The following is a 17354-nucleotide window of genomic DNA, read 5'->3' as shown; positions in this document are numbered from 1 at the left end:
GAAGCATGCCTCCAATGAGTCTTCCATGTGAGAGTCTTTAAAATTCTCAAGCTAGATACATTGAGGCCATTTCTGGGATGTTACTGAATATAATTGTTTTGCTGGCCATACTTTGAACTCTACCAACTTTAGTTCTGTCCATTCCATTTTGTCAGTCTTCTTTTGTCACCACTGACTACAGTTTTGTGCTCCCCAATTTAGTATCCACATTGGGGGTAGGGGGGTTGTCTAGCTCAGTTGGCTGAACAACTGGTTAGCAATGCTAACAACAGGTTCAATTCCCAGACTGATTGAGGTTTCCATTAAGGTTACACCTTCTCAATCTTATCCTTTTCCTGAGGTGTGGTGATCCACTACCAGTCATCTCTCTCTTTCTAATGCGAGAGCAATCCTACAGTCCAAGATGACTTTAGATGCATTAAGATATAACAGTTCATTTTCATTGCAACTAAAGAAATGCAACTGTTACATAAAAAGCAAAAAGCATAGTTGATGAACAATCATGATTTACTTTATTTAAAAAATTATGAATTGTCATATGTAAAATAAATCATTCTGAATACATGTAAAACTGCACTATACAAAAAATCGTTATTCATTCTAAAATTTGGAAAAATACAATAATTGAATATAATCAATTCCTGTTGAATGATATTAACAGCTCTTGAATGCAACACTGACAACGAATGTAAGAATTCTACAGCAAGACAGTTTGATTACGTTGTTTCAATGTTCCAATACTTTTGATGATAGAATTCAGTAAAATATTAAGATTTCTTCAATCCTCTGAAATCTGTGATGACTGCTTAAGAAAGTAAGTGCAAAACTTTAAGGATATTCTCTGATTATAATGGCTACTTTTTAAGCAATTAAGAAATTGGGCAATGAGATAACAGTTTTCATTTAACTTTGTTCAGCAAACCATGATTAATTGTTGCCACAAAGTGAATAAAAAACTAAAAGCTTTATTATAACATGCACTTGGTACTTCACCCCCTAATTCTCCTGCTCTGAAATCTTTGCTTATGCGAACAAGTGTAATCTGACAACTTATTCATCTGCAATTCTACATCCCTGACAATTGTAACATCACTGAAATCAAGCTGGTGTTTATCATTTCCTAACTCTTCCTCACTTGTAATGGGCCAATTTTCCTTTAGAGTGGGACAACAGGGTGTAGTACCTGCATACTTTATTCAAAATAATAGTCAGTGGGATGCAGCAGAGATGAATCAAGGTCCTCTGCAAGAGTCAGATCTAGTTTGTGCACATACAGGTCCCAAACCAGCTTGGAAACCCATGCCTGCACCCATTCAACCTATGGATGTCTGTATTACGTTGACACAGTGCCATCTCTTAGTAACATACCGCAGACTGACTAATCACAAAGTTAATCATGATATCATCGACAGCACTGCTGTAGCTATTAGGAAACTAACTGCTGAAATGATTACAATGAAAATAATCTCATCAAGGGATACAGGTGAAGATAGATAAACAGTAAGAACAAAATTCAAGTGATTAATAAACAATTTGAACTCTTTTTTAATGAGATGATTTTCTAGTAAACACTCCCATTATTCTCTACAACATGCTTTCAAATATTGTTTTGCTATTCATTCTTCTGTACTCACTGTTGTTATGTGTTGGAGTAAGAAGGGAAAACTAAAATAGCCTTATTTATGTTACATCTATTGTAGAAAGCACTTTTCATCAATAATACATACTTCATTGCGCCCTTTATGTGCTTTAAACCCTCAGGGTGTCCTCATATTAACAATATATTTTGATATTTGTAGGGAACTCTTAAACAAAACAAAAGCAAGTTACATGCAGTCCCAGCAAGCCTGAACTGAGCATGCACTGCTGAAAAAGGAACTGACTTGATTTTATTTCTTTAAGAAGGCCCCAAGTTTTGGCTTTCAATACTGTACATAAAATCCTGTACAAATTTACATTGAAAAGGTTCAGCCGTCACTTACAGGGTTCATTTTTGCTTCTCTGTCTTGATACCACAGACTATAAATCGTGACTGACACCTGTCTTTTCTTTCTTTGCTAAACCTGGCTCTAAAATTTTCACGCACTGCCCCGAACTGTAAGCATTGTGACAATTCCTCCTGTTGCATTAAAAAAAAGCTCCATATTCACTGGCTACCGCAGGGGTGAAGTTACATTAAACATTAACAGGTGTGTGCATATGACTGTATCTGTGAAGTCTAACAAGGTTATCTGATCCCAAGTGAACACCATTAGGGGAGGTTTCTATTCCCAGTACCTACCAGTAATGTGCACTTCAGACATACGGACCCTGATCTTGCATTCATTAATTTTATTACAGGAATTGTGCAAATTCCTGATGTGTACTTACATCGTATGTTGGCATGCTTAAATGGAAAGCCTCTTTTAAGATAACCTGGAGGCAACATTACTAATGCTGCATGGGGCTCCATGTATTCCTGATGAAGGGCCTTTGCCCGAAATGTCAATTTTACTGCTCCTTGGATGCTGCCTGAACTGCTGTGCTTTTCCAGCACCATTCTAATCAAGACTGTGGTTTCCAGCATCTCCAGTCATTGTTTTTACCTGGGGCTCCCAGCAAACTGGCAGCTCACTTTCACAACAGAACTGAAAATGGAAAAGAAAATTTGGAATGGTGCATAATGGGTTTCCGCTTTGCTAGTATCCCAGTTCTGCTACAGAAGATAGCAATGTTTTTTTTTTAAGAGTTGTCATTCGTTTTATTGTGCATTATTCTGCTTGTAACCGTTTTGTCTGTCTGAAACGATCAGGTCAAAATCTCTAAGGTTTCACGATGAAGATATCAACATGAGTGCAAATTATGTTGCTGCTCTATTGAATTGAAAATATTGAGATCAAATAGAACCTGCAGGAACAGAGGATGACTGACTGAGGCCTTTTGAAAGATCAACCCCACTAACCTCCCTTGTCACTTCTCTTTCAATCCTTTCTGCCTCCAGGTAACACAACTGTTTCAAAGGGCTTGATCTGATTTTTAACATGTGCCCCATGTTAGTTGAATCTTTCACGTTGAACAAGAGGTAAGAATTGGAAAACAGATCAGTATAAACAGAATCACATGGCACAGAAGCTTTGTAAAAGCTATTCAAATAGATCAACTCATGCTGCTCGTTGCTCAGAGTTCTGCAAGACTTTCGATTTCAATTACGTATCCAGTTACCTTTTGAAGTTATTATTGAATCTTCTTTCAACATCCTTTCAGAAAATGCGTTCCAGATCATAACAACTAACTGTGTAAAATAATTTCACCGCATCCCCTTCCTCGTTCTTTTATCAATTACCTCCATCTGCATCTTCTGGTTGTCAATAGTGGAAATAATTTCTCTCTCTGGAGTCCACTTCTTAAATTTGAGACTATCTTTTAAATACTCCCTTGACGTTTTCTGCTCTAATGAGAAAGATCATCTCTGGAATTCCACTCGTTGCATGTTTTTAAAGCAAAGATAGATAGATTTTGAACAGTAAAGGAATTAAGGCAAGTAAGTGGAGCTGAGTTCATGAAAAGATCAGCCATGATCTTATTAAATTGCAGAGCCGCCTCGACGCGCCAAGTGGCCTACTCCTGCTCCTAGTTCTTATCATATTCGTATTACAGTGGGACTATGTTCATATTCGTATTACAGTGGGACTATGTTCATATTCGTATTACAGTGGGACTAGTGTCGCTACATAATTGAATTTGCTTATCACTGGGAGCATCTTTTTTCAATGTCCTCTGCACCCTCTCCAAGGTTTTAACATCTTTCCAAAATGATGTTGCCCAGAATGGGACACAATTCTTCCCTTGGAAGTTAAGCCAGTGTTTTCTTAAAATTTTGCCATAAGTTTGTTTCTTTTGCACCCTGTGACTCTATTTATAAAGCCAAGGATCCCTTTTTATTTCAATGTCCTTGTCAAATTATTTGGCCATATCCTAGAATCTGTGCCTGTGATCCTTTAGATCTCTGTAACATTTCTCCTCAGTCTTCATTCCAGAATACATTACTTCACTGCATTAAACTTGATTAAACATTTGTCCATCCTACCAATCTGTCTGTCTGCTCTGAGTCTGTCACCATCTTCTTCCCAGTATTAATAGATTTTAACCCGTTTTACATAAATCTGTACAATATAAAGTAATGACAGATTTACTACAGCACAAATTAACATATGCCGCCCTCAAATTACCTTTCTTTACTTTGTTTTTCAAAATATATTCATTAGTTTAAGCATCATGGAAGAGAAATAAAGACTTGTATGGTAGGCTGAAAAAAGAATTTGATTAACAGGCCCATTAGCCCATTTCAGTCAACATGATGAGACCTAATAACTTCAACCATGTAGTTAGTGATTAATTTAAAATGGCCTTCTCACATTTTGGTTGGCATTATGTTAATGATACATTAATATTTATTCCTAGTTGAGCTAAGTTAGCAGATATTGTCCTCTAATTGCTTTTAATTTTGTTGCATCATTGCTACCTTTTGTGATACTTGTGAATTAATTCAGTGAACAACTGTGGGAATCCCAGGCTATTAAACAGAAATGGTGAGTACACTGAGGTACACGGCAGCCACGATCTGATTAAATGGCAAAGGAGGTGAAGGGGTTGAATGGTCTACGCCTCTTCCTATATTCCTCACGTCTGCGTTTGTCAATTATGTCACTAACAATGGAACTGTAAATTAACTTATATTTTCATGGTCTGGATAACACAGTCACTGTTGTAGGAAATACACTGAATTATAAGCAGAGCGTTTCACTGTGTAATATTAACAATTGTGTGGATCTGCTAAATGGGATCATACAGTTGAAATGAACACCATTTTGGGGCAACACCATTGACGAGTGACTGATCTTCCCTAGTTTGCTAGGAAAACAAAATTTGAGATGCAGATCAAAGGGACTGCAATGGTTACAGAAGAAGGCTGAACCACTGCAGAGCTTGTGATAGTCAATATACAGATGGCATTGCACTGATCACAAGAAGAAATCGTTCAAAATGCCAGTGTAGAACCAATGAGGCAGGAGTGTGGAAAGACATTTGCAGAGACTTACTTTGTGTTATAATTATTTGAATCAAAAACTTGAATACCTTCAATGCCTCAATACCTTCACCACTGACTGAAACAGTTCAAAACTACCATCAGCTCAAGGAGCAGCTAAGGAGGGGCTAAAAATGGCCACCTTTTCTGCAATGCCTACATCCTGAGAATTATGCTTTTTTCATATACTTTATAAATGGAATAGTAAATGAAAGACTAAACTCAACACTCCCCACTAAGGTTTCTGACTGTCTTCAATTAATTTGGATGTGCTAGGCTATCATAGAATGATCAGAATGGATGTGCTGTGGTCTTCAGACCTGGTGCTCTATGTTATTTTGCAATAAGCATGGATGAACTCTGGTGAGAGAAATGGCACTTTAACAAATCCTGTATTATTTACACAATGTGCTCCGACAAAAGCACCTTGCTTCACAGTCTCAGGGCCGCAGTGGAATCCCGACATACTCAGATTTTCTGGCAGATGTGCAACCTTGATTTGGCCTCTTTCCAGATTTTACAGGCTAGTCCTTTTGCACAGTCACAGCGTTGGAAAAGCTCCAAACCATGCGAACCCTTCCTCTTCTGCTTTGTACATACTTCCCCTTGGCGGAGGACTGGCTTACAGATCTTGGTCCAAAAGTGGCGAGCACAGCAGAACCCTTCTGCGCAGTCTGAGGAGCGCAAACACGAGTCCCCTTCGTGACCTGCGTAATAAGAATGACAACCAACGTGTACTTATTTGGTATCTTTAATATTGGAAAAGCAAAGCTTGGCCACATATATGAATAGAGTCAAGAGTGTGGTGCTGGAAAAGCTCAGCATCCAAGGAGCAGGATAATTGACATTTCGGGCAAAAGCCCTTCATCAGGAATTTCCTGCTCCTCAGATGCTGTCTGACCTGCTGTGCTTTTCCAGCACCACAGTCTTGACTCTAATCTCCAGTATCTGCAGTCTTCACTTTTGCCACAAACATGAATAGACAATTAGCACCAAAGAACCAAAAGGTGAAATCTGCAGGGTTGGACCCAATACGTTTTTTTTATTCGTGTGACATGGACATGGCTGGACGGCCAGTGGTCAAAGAGCTTGAATGTGAAGGAGAGGGTAAGGGGTTTAAGAAGTTAACTCCATAGCTTAGCAGCAGGTGTGGGACAACAATGTTGCCAATCCTGGGAGGAGAGGTGGGAATGCATCGGAGGTTAGGTTTGGGCAGATGGTCGACTGATCTCAGAATACCTACCTCATCTGAAGTGTGGTCACCCCAGGGGAGTGAGATGGAAAGGGGGTATTGATAATAAAACGTTTCCCTGGCAGATAATGGTGTTTATTGTTGTTGATAGTGCTTTGCATGGTCTTTTGGAAGGCCATGCATCCCACATCAATTGCATTACCCTAATCAGCTCTTCTTGTTACTTCATCAAAAATGTCAATTGAGTTAGTTGAATATGGTTTGTCTTTAACAAATCTTCTCTGGCTTTCTTTCATTGGCCAACTGACTGCTAACTTAATCCCAGGGTAAGTTATCCTTACACCCACTTTTGAACAATAATATAACATTTGCAATTCTCCAGGTATCTAGAAGTACCTAGTGAGGTGTTGGAGGACTGGAGGGTGGCTAATGCTTTGTCTTCTGCCTGGGAGTTATAGACATGTGAGCCTGACATTGGTGGTAGGTAAGTTGTCAGAGGTGATTATGAATGATAGGATTTACATGCATTTGGAGAGGCAAGGACTAATTAGGGATAGTCAGCATGGTTTTGTTTGAGGGAAACTGTGTCTCACAAATTTGATTGAGTCTTTTGAGGAAGTAACTAAAAGGATTGATGAAGGTAAAGCAGTAGATGTTGTTTACACAGACTTTAGTAAAGCGTTTGATTAGGTTCTGCATAGTAGGCTAATTAGTAAAGTTAGATCACATGGGATTCAGAGGGAGCTTGCCAATTGGATACAAAATTGACTTAACAGTAGGAGTCAGGAATCCTGATGAAGGGCTTGTGCCTGAAATGTCGACTCTCCTGCTCCTCAGATGCTGCCTGACCTGCTGTGCTTTTCCAGCGCTACACATTTTGATTCTGACTCTCCAGCATCTGCAGTCCTCGCTTTCTCCTAGTTAATGGTAGGAAACAGAGGGTGGTGGTGTTTTTCAGACTGGAGGCATGTGACCAGTAGTACTGGGCCAACTTTTGTTTGTCATTTATATAAACAGTTTGGATGAGAATATCGGAAGTATGGTTAGTAAGTTTACGGATGACACCAACATTGGTGGTGTACTTGAAAGTGAAGAAGGTTATCTAAGATTATAAAGAGATCTTGATCAATTAGGTCAATGGGCTGAGGAGTAGCAGATAGAGTTTAATTTGGATAAATGCAAGGTAGTGCATTTTAGTAAAACAAACAAGAGTAGACTTTATGCAATTAATGGTAGGGCCCTGGGTAGTGTTGCAGAACAGACAGACATATGGGTTCAGGCACATAATTCTTTTAAATTTACATCACAGGTAAACAGGGTGCTTAAGAAGGCATTTAGCGTGCTCGCCTTCATTGCTCAGGCCTTTGAGTATAGGAGTTGGCACGCCATGTTGAGATTGTACTGGATATTGGTGAGACTTCTTCTTGACTACTGTGTGCAGTTCTGTTTGCCCCGCTAAAGGAAGATATTATTAAATTGGAGAGGATTTGGAAAAGATTTACCATGATGTTTCAGGTAATGGAGGGTTTGAGTTATAAAAATAGGCTGGATAGGGTGGGACTTTTCTCACTAGATTGTTGGTGTCTGAGGGGTGACCTTAGAAAGGTTTATAAAATCAGGAGGAGCATGGTTAAGGTGAACATCGAGGGTCTTTCTCCACAATGTGGGGCAATTCAAAATTAGGACAAAATCTTAACTGGCTTGCATTGTCTCTAAGTAGGATTATTAAAGTACTGAAGTGCATGACCACATCAATGAAGAATCAAAAACAGCAGTTAATAATAGGGGTTGAACAAAGCTGGCGTCAAAGAAGTGGGTTAAAAGTCTCTCTCTGCGATGCAGCGGTAGGAACGTGTGAGAAGGGAACTGGAGAGAGTTGGAAAGTCAAAGACACAGCCAATAACAGCAAAGTGTTAGATTAGGCAGGGCACCTCCAAGAGAGAAATGTCATAGGAATGTGGAGCTTGTAGGTGATTGTAAACTAGGAGGGAGTTCCACAGATAGGAGGGATTTGAACATAAAAATGAACTTTAAATTGAAGGCATTGAGGATGTAGATCAGATAAGACAGGAAAAAATGAGTCTCTATCACTTGATCTGGGATGGAAGCAGAGGTAGGGGAGCACAGAAAAGGAGAGGTACATTGAAGTGGTGAAGTCTGGAGTTGACAAAGGCAAGGGTGAGTGTTTCAGTCATAGGAGCAAGTGCTGGTACAAAGCTGAAACGAGTTGGTCCTTATGAATGAAAGAATATGTGTCAGAAACTCAGCTCAAATAGGAGGGTGAGGTTGGAGGAAGCTTGGTTGAGCTGGTTAACCCTTCCCCCAACAACACTTTTCAACACAAACTTTGGAAAACTGCTGCTGACCATTGCAAACAGTATGCAGTACTCTACCAATGCGAATCAGCGAATCAATCAGTCTGCGTTGATAATTTTCATCTAAACTCTTCAGGAAATGATCAACAGTAGCTGAGCAAGTCTTTCATTTGCTAGATTTAAATTTAAAGCTTGAGTATGTGAATAAAGAAATTGGAAACCAGGAGTCTAAATCTAACAATGCTGGCAAAAGCTTGACATCTGAATTCTTCTAATACGTGAACACATTTGACCAGATTGGGAGGAACAAGTGGCTTCTTCTGAGGTTCCCTTGGAGTTTTAACAAGCATGTCACAAAGCCAAACATCCTTGCTATTTCACTTATTGTTATTCATGGAAGCCACTAATGGCCCAGTGCGTGACTGCTGCAACTTAACAGAGCAATAGGAGAACAGAACTATATTAGCAATGTACAGGGGAACCTGCCAAGTGTAGATTACGGGGTTGAAGAAAAAGTCTTTGGGTTGACTGAAAACCATTGCAAAAACCCACAATTATCTTTGGCTACATTCAGCCTCAGGCACCTTCATTACCCTTCAGAAGTTGCTGTCGTGAACTTCAAGGGCTGTACTAAATGTACAGATGAAAAATGTTATTCTCATCCTTTCCTCTCTTTCCCCCCAGCTTACTTCAGAGTGCCTCAGTCAGTATATACTGTAAGTGGCACTGTATCATACAGAATGATTTGATCCAAAGGTATACTGGTTAGGTGGATTAGCCATGGGAAATGCAGGGCTACAGGTATAGGGTAGAGGGGGAGGGTCTGAGTGGCAAGTTCTTCAGAGGGTTGATATGGACTCAATGGGCTGAAGGGCCTGCTTCCACACCGTAGGGATTCTATGATTTCTATATGGGTAGCACAAAGCAGCTGGTATTGGGTTCTAGATCTGACTGAAGTCGTTCTCACTCCACATTGTCTCATTATTGCTGGAGATGGCAAGGTGTGATATTTTCCCACATGTTGCTGATTCTGCTGAAAGATGATGGTGCCTACTAACCTTTCTCACGTGATGGTTTCGCCTGTGTGTTTCCCACAATCTGCCAATATGTGCCCTTGGATCCATGGTGGGTTCCCTTCTTGGTGTGCTCTTGTATGTCCCCGGGGAGGGTTCTGCGACTGGTGCCTTCAAGAAGTGGTACACAGATACCTGAGGGAAAGGATAATAATAGCTGCAACTAAATCAGGCATTACACACTCATGGTTAAAGATTAGCTGCAATTAATTGATCAAGGTGGAGTAGGGCAGAGTTAGCTTTAACTTGTCCGATTTGCACAGAAGTGTCTCTCAGTCTCTTACGCCTTCAGCACAAGAATACTTAATTCCCTATATCCGCTGCATGGTAGATTATTAATCCTTCCTCTTTGGATATCTGCACATGTATCTATCTGTACTTGTAGACATGCAAGTGGGTGTTTAAATACACTTGTATGTGTGTGTACCTGTGTTTATGTGTCTCTGAATGTGTGTGTTTTATTTATGTATTTAATTATTTGTGTCTGATTGTGTGTTTGTGAATTTGTGTCTTTGTTTATGTGTGTGTCTGTGTTTGTATGTGACTGATTGTGTCAGAGGGGGATAATACTTAGTCACATCAAGAATGTGCATGTTACACCTTTTATCATCGGGGGGTGGGGGGGGGACATGGTTTGTGCTCCAACTGCCACTCAGTTCTGGTTGACCAGGAAACCTTTCCTCTTTTAGCGCCTACCAATGGAGCATTAGAAAGGGTAACGGTTTGATAACCAACATGTCTGGTCGTGTTATGTCAAAACAGAGTTAGTGTTTCAGGTTTTCAACTACAACTGGAAAGAGTTACAGACTTGGGAATTTGTAATCCAGTGCAGAGAGTGGGATAGGAGACATGGAAACAACAGAAGGGAAGGTCTGTGATAGAATGGGAGGCAGGAAAAGGCAAAGAGTTGGTGGGAATGGGAAAAGTTATAAAACAAAAAGTGGGTCAAATGGGAATGACATTGACTGCTGCTTGAAAAGCTGGGATCAGAGGTTGTGGTGTGCTGTTATTTTCTAATCAACCTGCTCACCTCAGTTATTGCTAATCATTGGAGTACTGGGGCTTGAACCCAGGCTCAAGGTTAGAGCGGTGCTGGAAAAGCACAGCAGATCAGGCAGCATCTGAGGAGTAGGAAAATCAATGTTTCGAGCAAGAGCCCTTCATCAGAACCCAGGCTGCCTAGATGAGAGGTGGAGACACTATCAGCGCATCCTAAGACCCTCACTAAAGTTGTTGAATGCAATGTGAAATCTGGGAGGTTGCAAACTGCTAATTTTGTGCTAATTTTGAACCTACATTGAGGAACAGTGTAGCAAGCAACAATTGGATAGATCAGAATGGGAGGGGTTGCAGGATTAAGATTTAAACACATCTGTGTACATGTGCTTGTCTGTACGTATAGCTGTATAGCTGTGATTAAGGACGTGTGAGTGTGCACCTGTACAGTTCAGGAGTGATTGTAATAAGGAAGCAAGGGACAAAAAAATTGCTGGGGATGGAGAGGAGAGGCTGACAGCTCACCAAGAAAGGTCAGCAATATCAGGCCTGTCTTGCAGCTATAATGCATTGTGGTTGGGCTAAACTGATGGATTTTGGGACTTCTCCTCTGCAGTGGGAGGAAGTCTCACTTATTGAACAGGGCTCATGCCCGAAACGTCGATTCTCCTGCTCCTTAGATGCTGCCTGACCTGCTGCGCTTTTCCAGCAACACATTTTCAGCTCACTTATTGAACAGCCAAGCAATCTGATTGGCTACTCCTGCAGTCCCAACAGTGCCAAAGCTACGTAGTGGATGCTGTCGGAATTACAGGTAGTTCCAACTTCAGCGGCTTAGTGGGATAATTTTCAACTCCAAGTCAGAAGCTTGGATGCTTCAATTTGGAACAGTAAGTGCATACAGTCAGTCCTGCTCTCATGCAACGACTGCCTTCTTGTGCAACTCCACATTATAGAAAAATCATGCTTTAGGAACAGCACTTAAAGTGTTGGTGCTGTAATTGCACTAAACGCTCACACGTTAGAAACAGCATCCCCAATTTGTGAATCGCTTTACAGCAAATTTGCATTCACAAAATGCAATGTAATCTAGATCATCTCTCCAGTCAACACAGAAGGACTGACATCTTTTTGATGAGATGTTAAAATCAGTCCCCATCAGCACACTCAATCCAAAGCAGAAGACAACATCTCCATGGAGACCTGGCCAACATTAATTCTACACAAACATCACTAAAACGATTTGTATTGCTGTTTGTTAGATCTTGCTGTGTAAAAGTTGACGACCACAACATTCAGTTGGCTGGAAGATTCTGAGCTTGTTAAAGGCACTAACTCAAAAGAAGTTCTTGCTTTATCTTCAACAAGTAGGTACTAGTTACAGTTAAGAGTGTGGTGCTGGAATGATGAAGGGCTTATGTCTGAAACATCGATTCTCCTGCTCCTCAGATGCTGCCTGACCTGCTGGGCTTTTCCAGCATCACACTCTCGACTCTGATCTCCAGCAACGCAGTCCTCACTTTCTTCTAGTTAGTTAAGATTTTTTTCACTAAGTAGAATGGAGTAATTATGTGGGAGTCACAAATCATTAGACATCAGCTGGTAGAAGTCCCTTGAGAATCTTACACAACTGGCCCGAACAATAATAACGTGAGAAGTTCATATCATTAAATAAATGCTGTATCTCCCTCTCTTTTCCAGTGGCTCTCTCAATTCTATAGGCATCGGTAGGATCTGAGTAAGCTTCTCAATCATATTCTATTGAAATAAATTACATCAATCAAAACTAGGCAACTTGTCCAAATTTGCACTATTTGAGTATGCCTGACCTTTTTAATGGTTGTTGCTATTGCAAATTATGCTTTTTTTAGATTTCGATTTTGAGTTGATTTACTATTGTCACATGTACTGAGACACGGTGAAAAGTATTGTTTTGCATGCTAACCAGACAAATCATACAAAAGCGTAATAGAACAGAATGCAGAATATAATGTTACAGCTGTAGAGAAGGTACAGAGAAAGATCAACTCTAATACATGAGAGGTCTGTTCATAAATCTGGTAACAGTGGATAAGGAGCTGTTCTTGAATCTGTTGGTATGTGTTTTCAAACTTTTGTATCTTCTGCCCGATGGGACTCTTGCTCCAAAAAGTTCAATTCTAAAGATATATACAGAACTAATTCAGAGGCCTGATGTATAAAGTTGGTACTGCCATCAGTATGGTCATGAAATAAAAAGAAATGATGCCTCCATGTTCTTTTAACAAAACGTAACCATAGCTTCTGTTAAAATCATGTTTGCCAAAATGGTGTACAAAATAAATAAAATGCAGATGTTTGTTTAGGAGCTTGATCTAAATGGGATACAAAGTGGCACAGGGCCATGCATTGGAACTTGGCAAGTTGAAGAATTTGCTTCAAAACTGGTTCGATGGGTCAAATGGCCTCATTCTATATCGCAATGTCGACAATTCTAAATGATTTTCCAGAGCACAAAATGACGCAGTCCTTGATTCCAGTCTATTGGTTAAGTTGAGGTTCATGTCTTATGAAATCACATGACTTCAGACTTGCTGCTCCCAGACATAAAATAATGAAGAAGATGAGGGGCAGGCTGTGGTGGGCTGTGCACTGTGTGTCAACTCTTAGATGACATTGGTTGGAGCGACATGAAGTCACAAGGCAACGTGGTTGCAATTATTACAAAATAAATTACAAAGCACTGATACTGTGTGGCACACAATTTCCCAGGAGAAATAAAACAGTAACAAACCAACAATAGTTTAAAATACACACAATGGTGATACTGGAGCTCCACTTTGAGTTATGCAAGATACTTTGGACTCTTGTGTACCATTTGCATGTTTTACTGTTCTTTTCCCTTCTGAGAAGGATTTATGCACCCAGTGTCACTATCATGAACTCCTGAACTTGGAAAAGGAGTAGTTAAACATCAAACACACATCCAAAGAGCAGGTTCTGAAATTGCTCTGTGTTTAAAAGCTCATTCAGGGGCATTGGTCTCAGGAGGTAACACTGGAACAGACAATGACAAACCACTCCATTCTCTATACTCTCTGAATTCAATGGAAATCTGAACTGAGAGTCATAGTCATAGAGTCACAGACTCATATAGCATAGAAACAGACCCTTCCGTCCAACCAATCCACGTTAATCATGTTCCCAAACTAAACTAGTCCCATCTGCCTGTATTTGGCCCATGTCCCTCCAAACCTTTCCTATTCATGTACTCTTTTAAATGTTGTGACTGTACCTGCATCCATCAATCCATAAGGCAGTTCATTCCACACATTAACCACTCTCTGTGTAAAATGTTGTCTCTCACAAACTTTTTAAATCTTTCTCCTCTCACCTTAAATGTATGTCCTCTAGTTTTGAACTCTCTCATCCTAGGGAAAAGGCCCTTTCTATTCTGCTTATCTACACTCCTCATGATTTTATAAACCTCTATAAAGTCACCCCTCAAGCTCCTACACTCCAGTGAAAACATCCCAGTCTATTTTTATATCTCAGCCCCTCCATTCCTAGCAACATCCTAGTAAATCTTTTCTGAACCCTCTCCAGTTTAATAATATCCTTCTTAGAACTGCACTCAGTACTGTAGAAGATGCCTCACCAATGTCCTGTACAGCCTCACCACACCATCCGTAGACTGTCGACTTACTATAATTTTGTGTTACCTATTCCCCTACTATTCTTTTCTATTAGACTGTTTTCTTATTAAATGGATCAGACTAGACGAAACTGATGATAAATGCAATGTACTCACACTTATTCAAAGTAAGCTTAACATCAACATTCTGAATTTCAATCCCAAAGTTCATACCTGAGGTTACTTTGTGTCTTCCAAACAGACCTCTCTCTGCAGTTTTGAGTTTCTGGACAGCTCTCTGCTACCTCACAATAGAGAAACCTGAACCAGGTGTAGGGATTTGCACTGAATCTCAAATACTAAGGTCCAACCTGGCGTTCATTAGACTGCTTTGGACAAACCTGGAATCAGATGTGTTGCCTTTTCAGCTATACGGGGTCAAATTTGACTTGGGGCGGGGATGGGGGGAGATGTGACTCAAACACAATTGCCACAGAGAATTTGAAACTTATTTTAATTCCCAGTGTGTTAGTTGGTTAACACACAGAAGACAGGGAGCTGAGATTATAGGATCTTTTATTCAGTTTGGACAAACTTAACTAGTGGAATGCCATAACAGTCAGTCCCGGGCTTCAATTATTTACTCTCTACATTAATGACTTGGAGAAGGGAGGAGAGTGTAATGTATCTAAATTTGCTGACGATATAAAAATAGGTGGGAGGGTATGTTGCGAACATACTGGAAGGGGATGTCGGTTGGTTGAGTGAGTGGGCAAAATCTTGCCAGATGGAGTGTAATGTAGGAAGTGTGAGGTCATTTACTTTGGTGGGAAGGATCCAAAGCCAGACTATCATTTAAATGGAGAGAGACCCCATAAAAGTCCAGTGCAGAGAGATCGGGGTGCTCTTGTGCGTGAAACACAAAATGTTAGCATGCAGGCACAGCAAGTAATTAAGAAGGCAAACAAAATTTTGGCCTTTTTTGCTTTAGTTTAAAAATACCAGTCTTTTTAAAGCTGTGCAGGGTGTTTATGAGGCAGCACCTGGAGTACTGTGTACAGTTTTTGTCCCTGTATTTAAAAAAAGGATTTACTGGCATTGGATGTAGTGCCAAAGAGATTCACTAGAACCATTGAATTCCTTCAGTGTGGAAGGAGATCATTCGGCCAATTAAATCCACACTGATCCTCCAAAAAGCACCTCACCCTACCCTACCCCCATAACCCTGCATTTGCCATGGCTAACCCACCTAGCCTGCACATCCCTGGACACCAAGGGCAATTTAGCATGGCCTATCCACTTAACTTGCACATCTTTGGACTGAGGGAGGAAACTGGAGCACCTGACGGAAACCTACACAGACACAGGGAGAATATGCAAACTCCACACAGACAGTCGCCCAAGGCTGGAATCAAACCCAGGTGTCTGGCACTGTGAGGCATCAGTGCTAACCACTGAGCCACTGTGCCACTCTAAGGCTGATCCCTAGGATAAAGGGGTTGACTTATCAAGAATGGCTAAACATGTTTGACCTTGATTCATTAGAGTTTAGTAGAACAAAGTGTGATCTTATTGAAAATGCAAGATTCTGAGGGAGTTTGACAGGATCGATGTTGAGGAAATCTTTCCACAGTGGGGTCATGTGGAACTTGGGAACATAGTTACAGAACACAGGGACACTCATTTAAATCAGCGATGCAAGGAAATGCCCTCTGAGGAGGGAGTTAGATTTTTAAAACATTGAAGAGTTGAGGCCTGATCTGATAGAATGCTGGGTAGGTTTGAGGAGATGGATGTGATATTCCTGCTCCTAATACTCACGTGTAACTATTTCTCATTGCCACACAAAATTAGTCCATTTGTTTTTAAAGTTTCTCCATTTATGATCTATTATGGTATGAAAAGAAATCAGTTCAAGGAAACACCCACCAGCCTCCTGCCCAAAACAGCAACTGTCCAACATGACAAAGGCAATGCAGTGTTAGCACCTTATTTGAGAAATATAGCTGCTCCCACGCTGTTTATAATTGCCAAGCTTTCCATCATATTAAAAAGTCCTGGCCTAGTTCATGGTTTTTTTAAAATTTGATCTATGGCCATTCCATAGGTGAGGTTTTTGGAAGGATGTACAAGTCTCTGTAACCCTGCTACTCATAACACAGGTGGTTGGTCTAGCATTGCCAAGTGTATCAGTGAAACCTCTGATAGGTTCTGACACATGGGTTCCTACGTTGAGGGCTACCAGTCTGCTCCATCTCTGCAATTGTTTGGCCTTTTATTTCCTGGCTTATTTTCTTTTAATGCACTCAGGAATTTCCTGGCTCCTATTCCCCTTTGAACATTAATCCTATCCCATATGAATCATCCTGTCCACTCATCATCCAATTACTCTCTCAAAGTTCATCAGCTTTGTTCAGCTCATGTGCCTTCAGTACACACAATTCCTCTCATAGCACAGCAGTTGAAAGGTCTTCATCTCTGCCACTCCCTAAGCAATTTTTTTTTCCATTCCGCAAGGCTCTGGCTTGTTTCTCTTTCTCACGAGTTACAATAGAGTTTTCAGTGTTTATTTCTGATTGTTTCGGTTATAGCTCTGCTAATGTTCGCGGCCTAAGTATTGTCTCTCATCCCAAGTGGATGCCCCATCTCTCAAAGCTGTGAAGTGGGGCTTAACCCTCTGACTCAATGGCCAGAGTGTGAACACGAAGGAAAGACTGGCATGCAAAGGTTAAAATAATATGTCAAGATCTAAACCAAACCCATCTGCCACTTAGCAATATGTTCCAGCTCACAATATACAGCTGCACCAAAGCATTACTAAAGCGTTACGAATCAGCGTAATGTTATAACTGCTATTTGATTGATAATGATATTGCTTGACTTGAGGCATGTTTCTACTTTGCTGCTGTTGTGTGTTAGGCAGACAGAAGCAAGGTGGAACTGGAAACAACAGCAACAGCAAAGACAGATGAGTTATGAATCAAAACCTGGTGGTTTCTGTGGATACAGAAGATGTGCAGAAATTGCATTAGGTTAAGAGTTGTCAGAAGTTGTTTTTTTTTCCCCAATGCTTCAACAATAAAGTGACAAACAGTAGGCA

General features: G+C 40.5%; 1 protein-coding gene across 1 annotated transcript in view; it reads right to left on the bottom strand.

The window, feature by feature from the left end:
- Positions 1–3548: 3548 nt before the first annotated feature.
- The window catches only part of dkk2 (dickkopf WNT signaling pathway inhibitor 2), a 42424-nt gene continuing 28618 nt past the window's right edge, over positions 3549–17354 (bottom strand). The window contains exons 3-4 of the mRNA XM_043674335.1: positions 9631–9780; positions 3549–5772 (exon numbers count right to left, since the gene is read on the bottom strand). Coding sequence (XP_043530270.1) covers positions 5534–5772; positions 9631–9780 — 389 coding nt within the window. The 3' untranslated portion in view covers positions 3549–5533. The remainder of the gene's footprint in view (positions 5773–9630; positions 9781–17354) is intronic.

Source organism: Chiloscyllium plagiosum, chromosome 32, assembly GCF_004010195.1.
Source record: "Chiloscyllium plagiosum isolate BGI_BamShark_2017 chromosome 32, ASM401019v2, whole genome shotgun sequence".
In the NCBI taxonomy this organism is placed as follows: domain Eukaryota; kingdom Metazoa; phylum Chordata; class Chondrichthyes; order Orectolobiformes; family Hemiscylliidae; genus Chiloscyllium; species Chiloscyllium plagiosum.
This window is presented reverse-complemented; position numbering and strand designations above follow the sequence as displayed.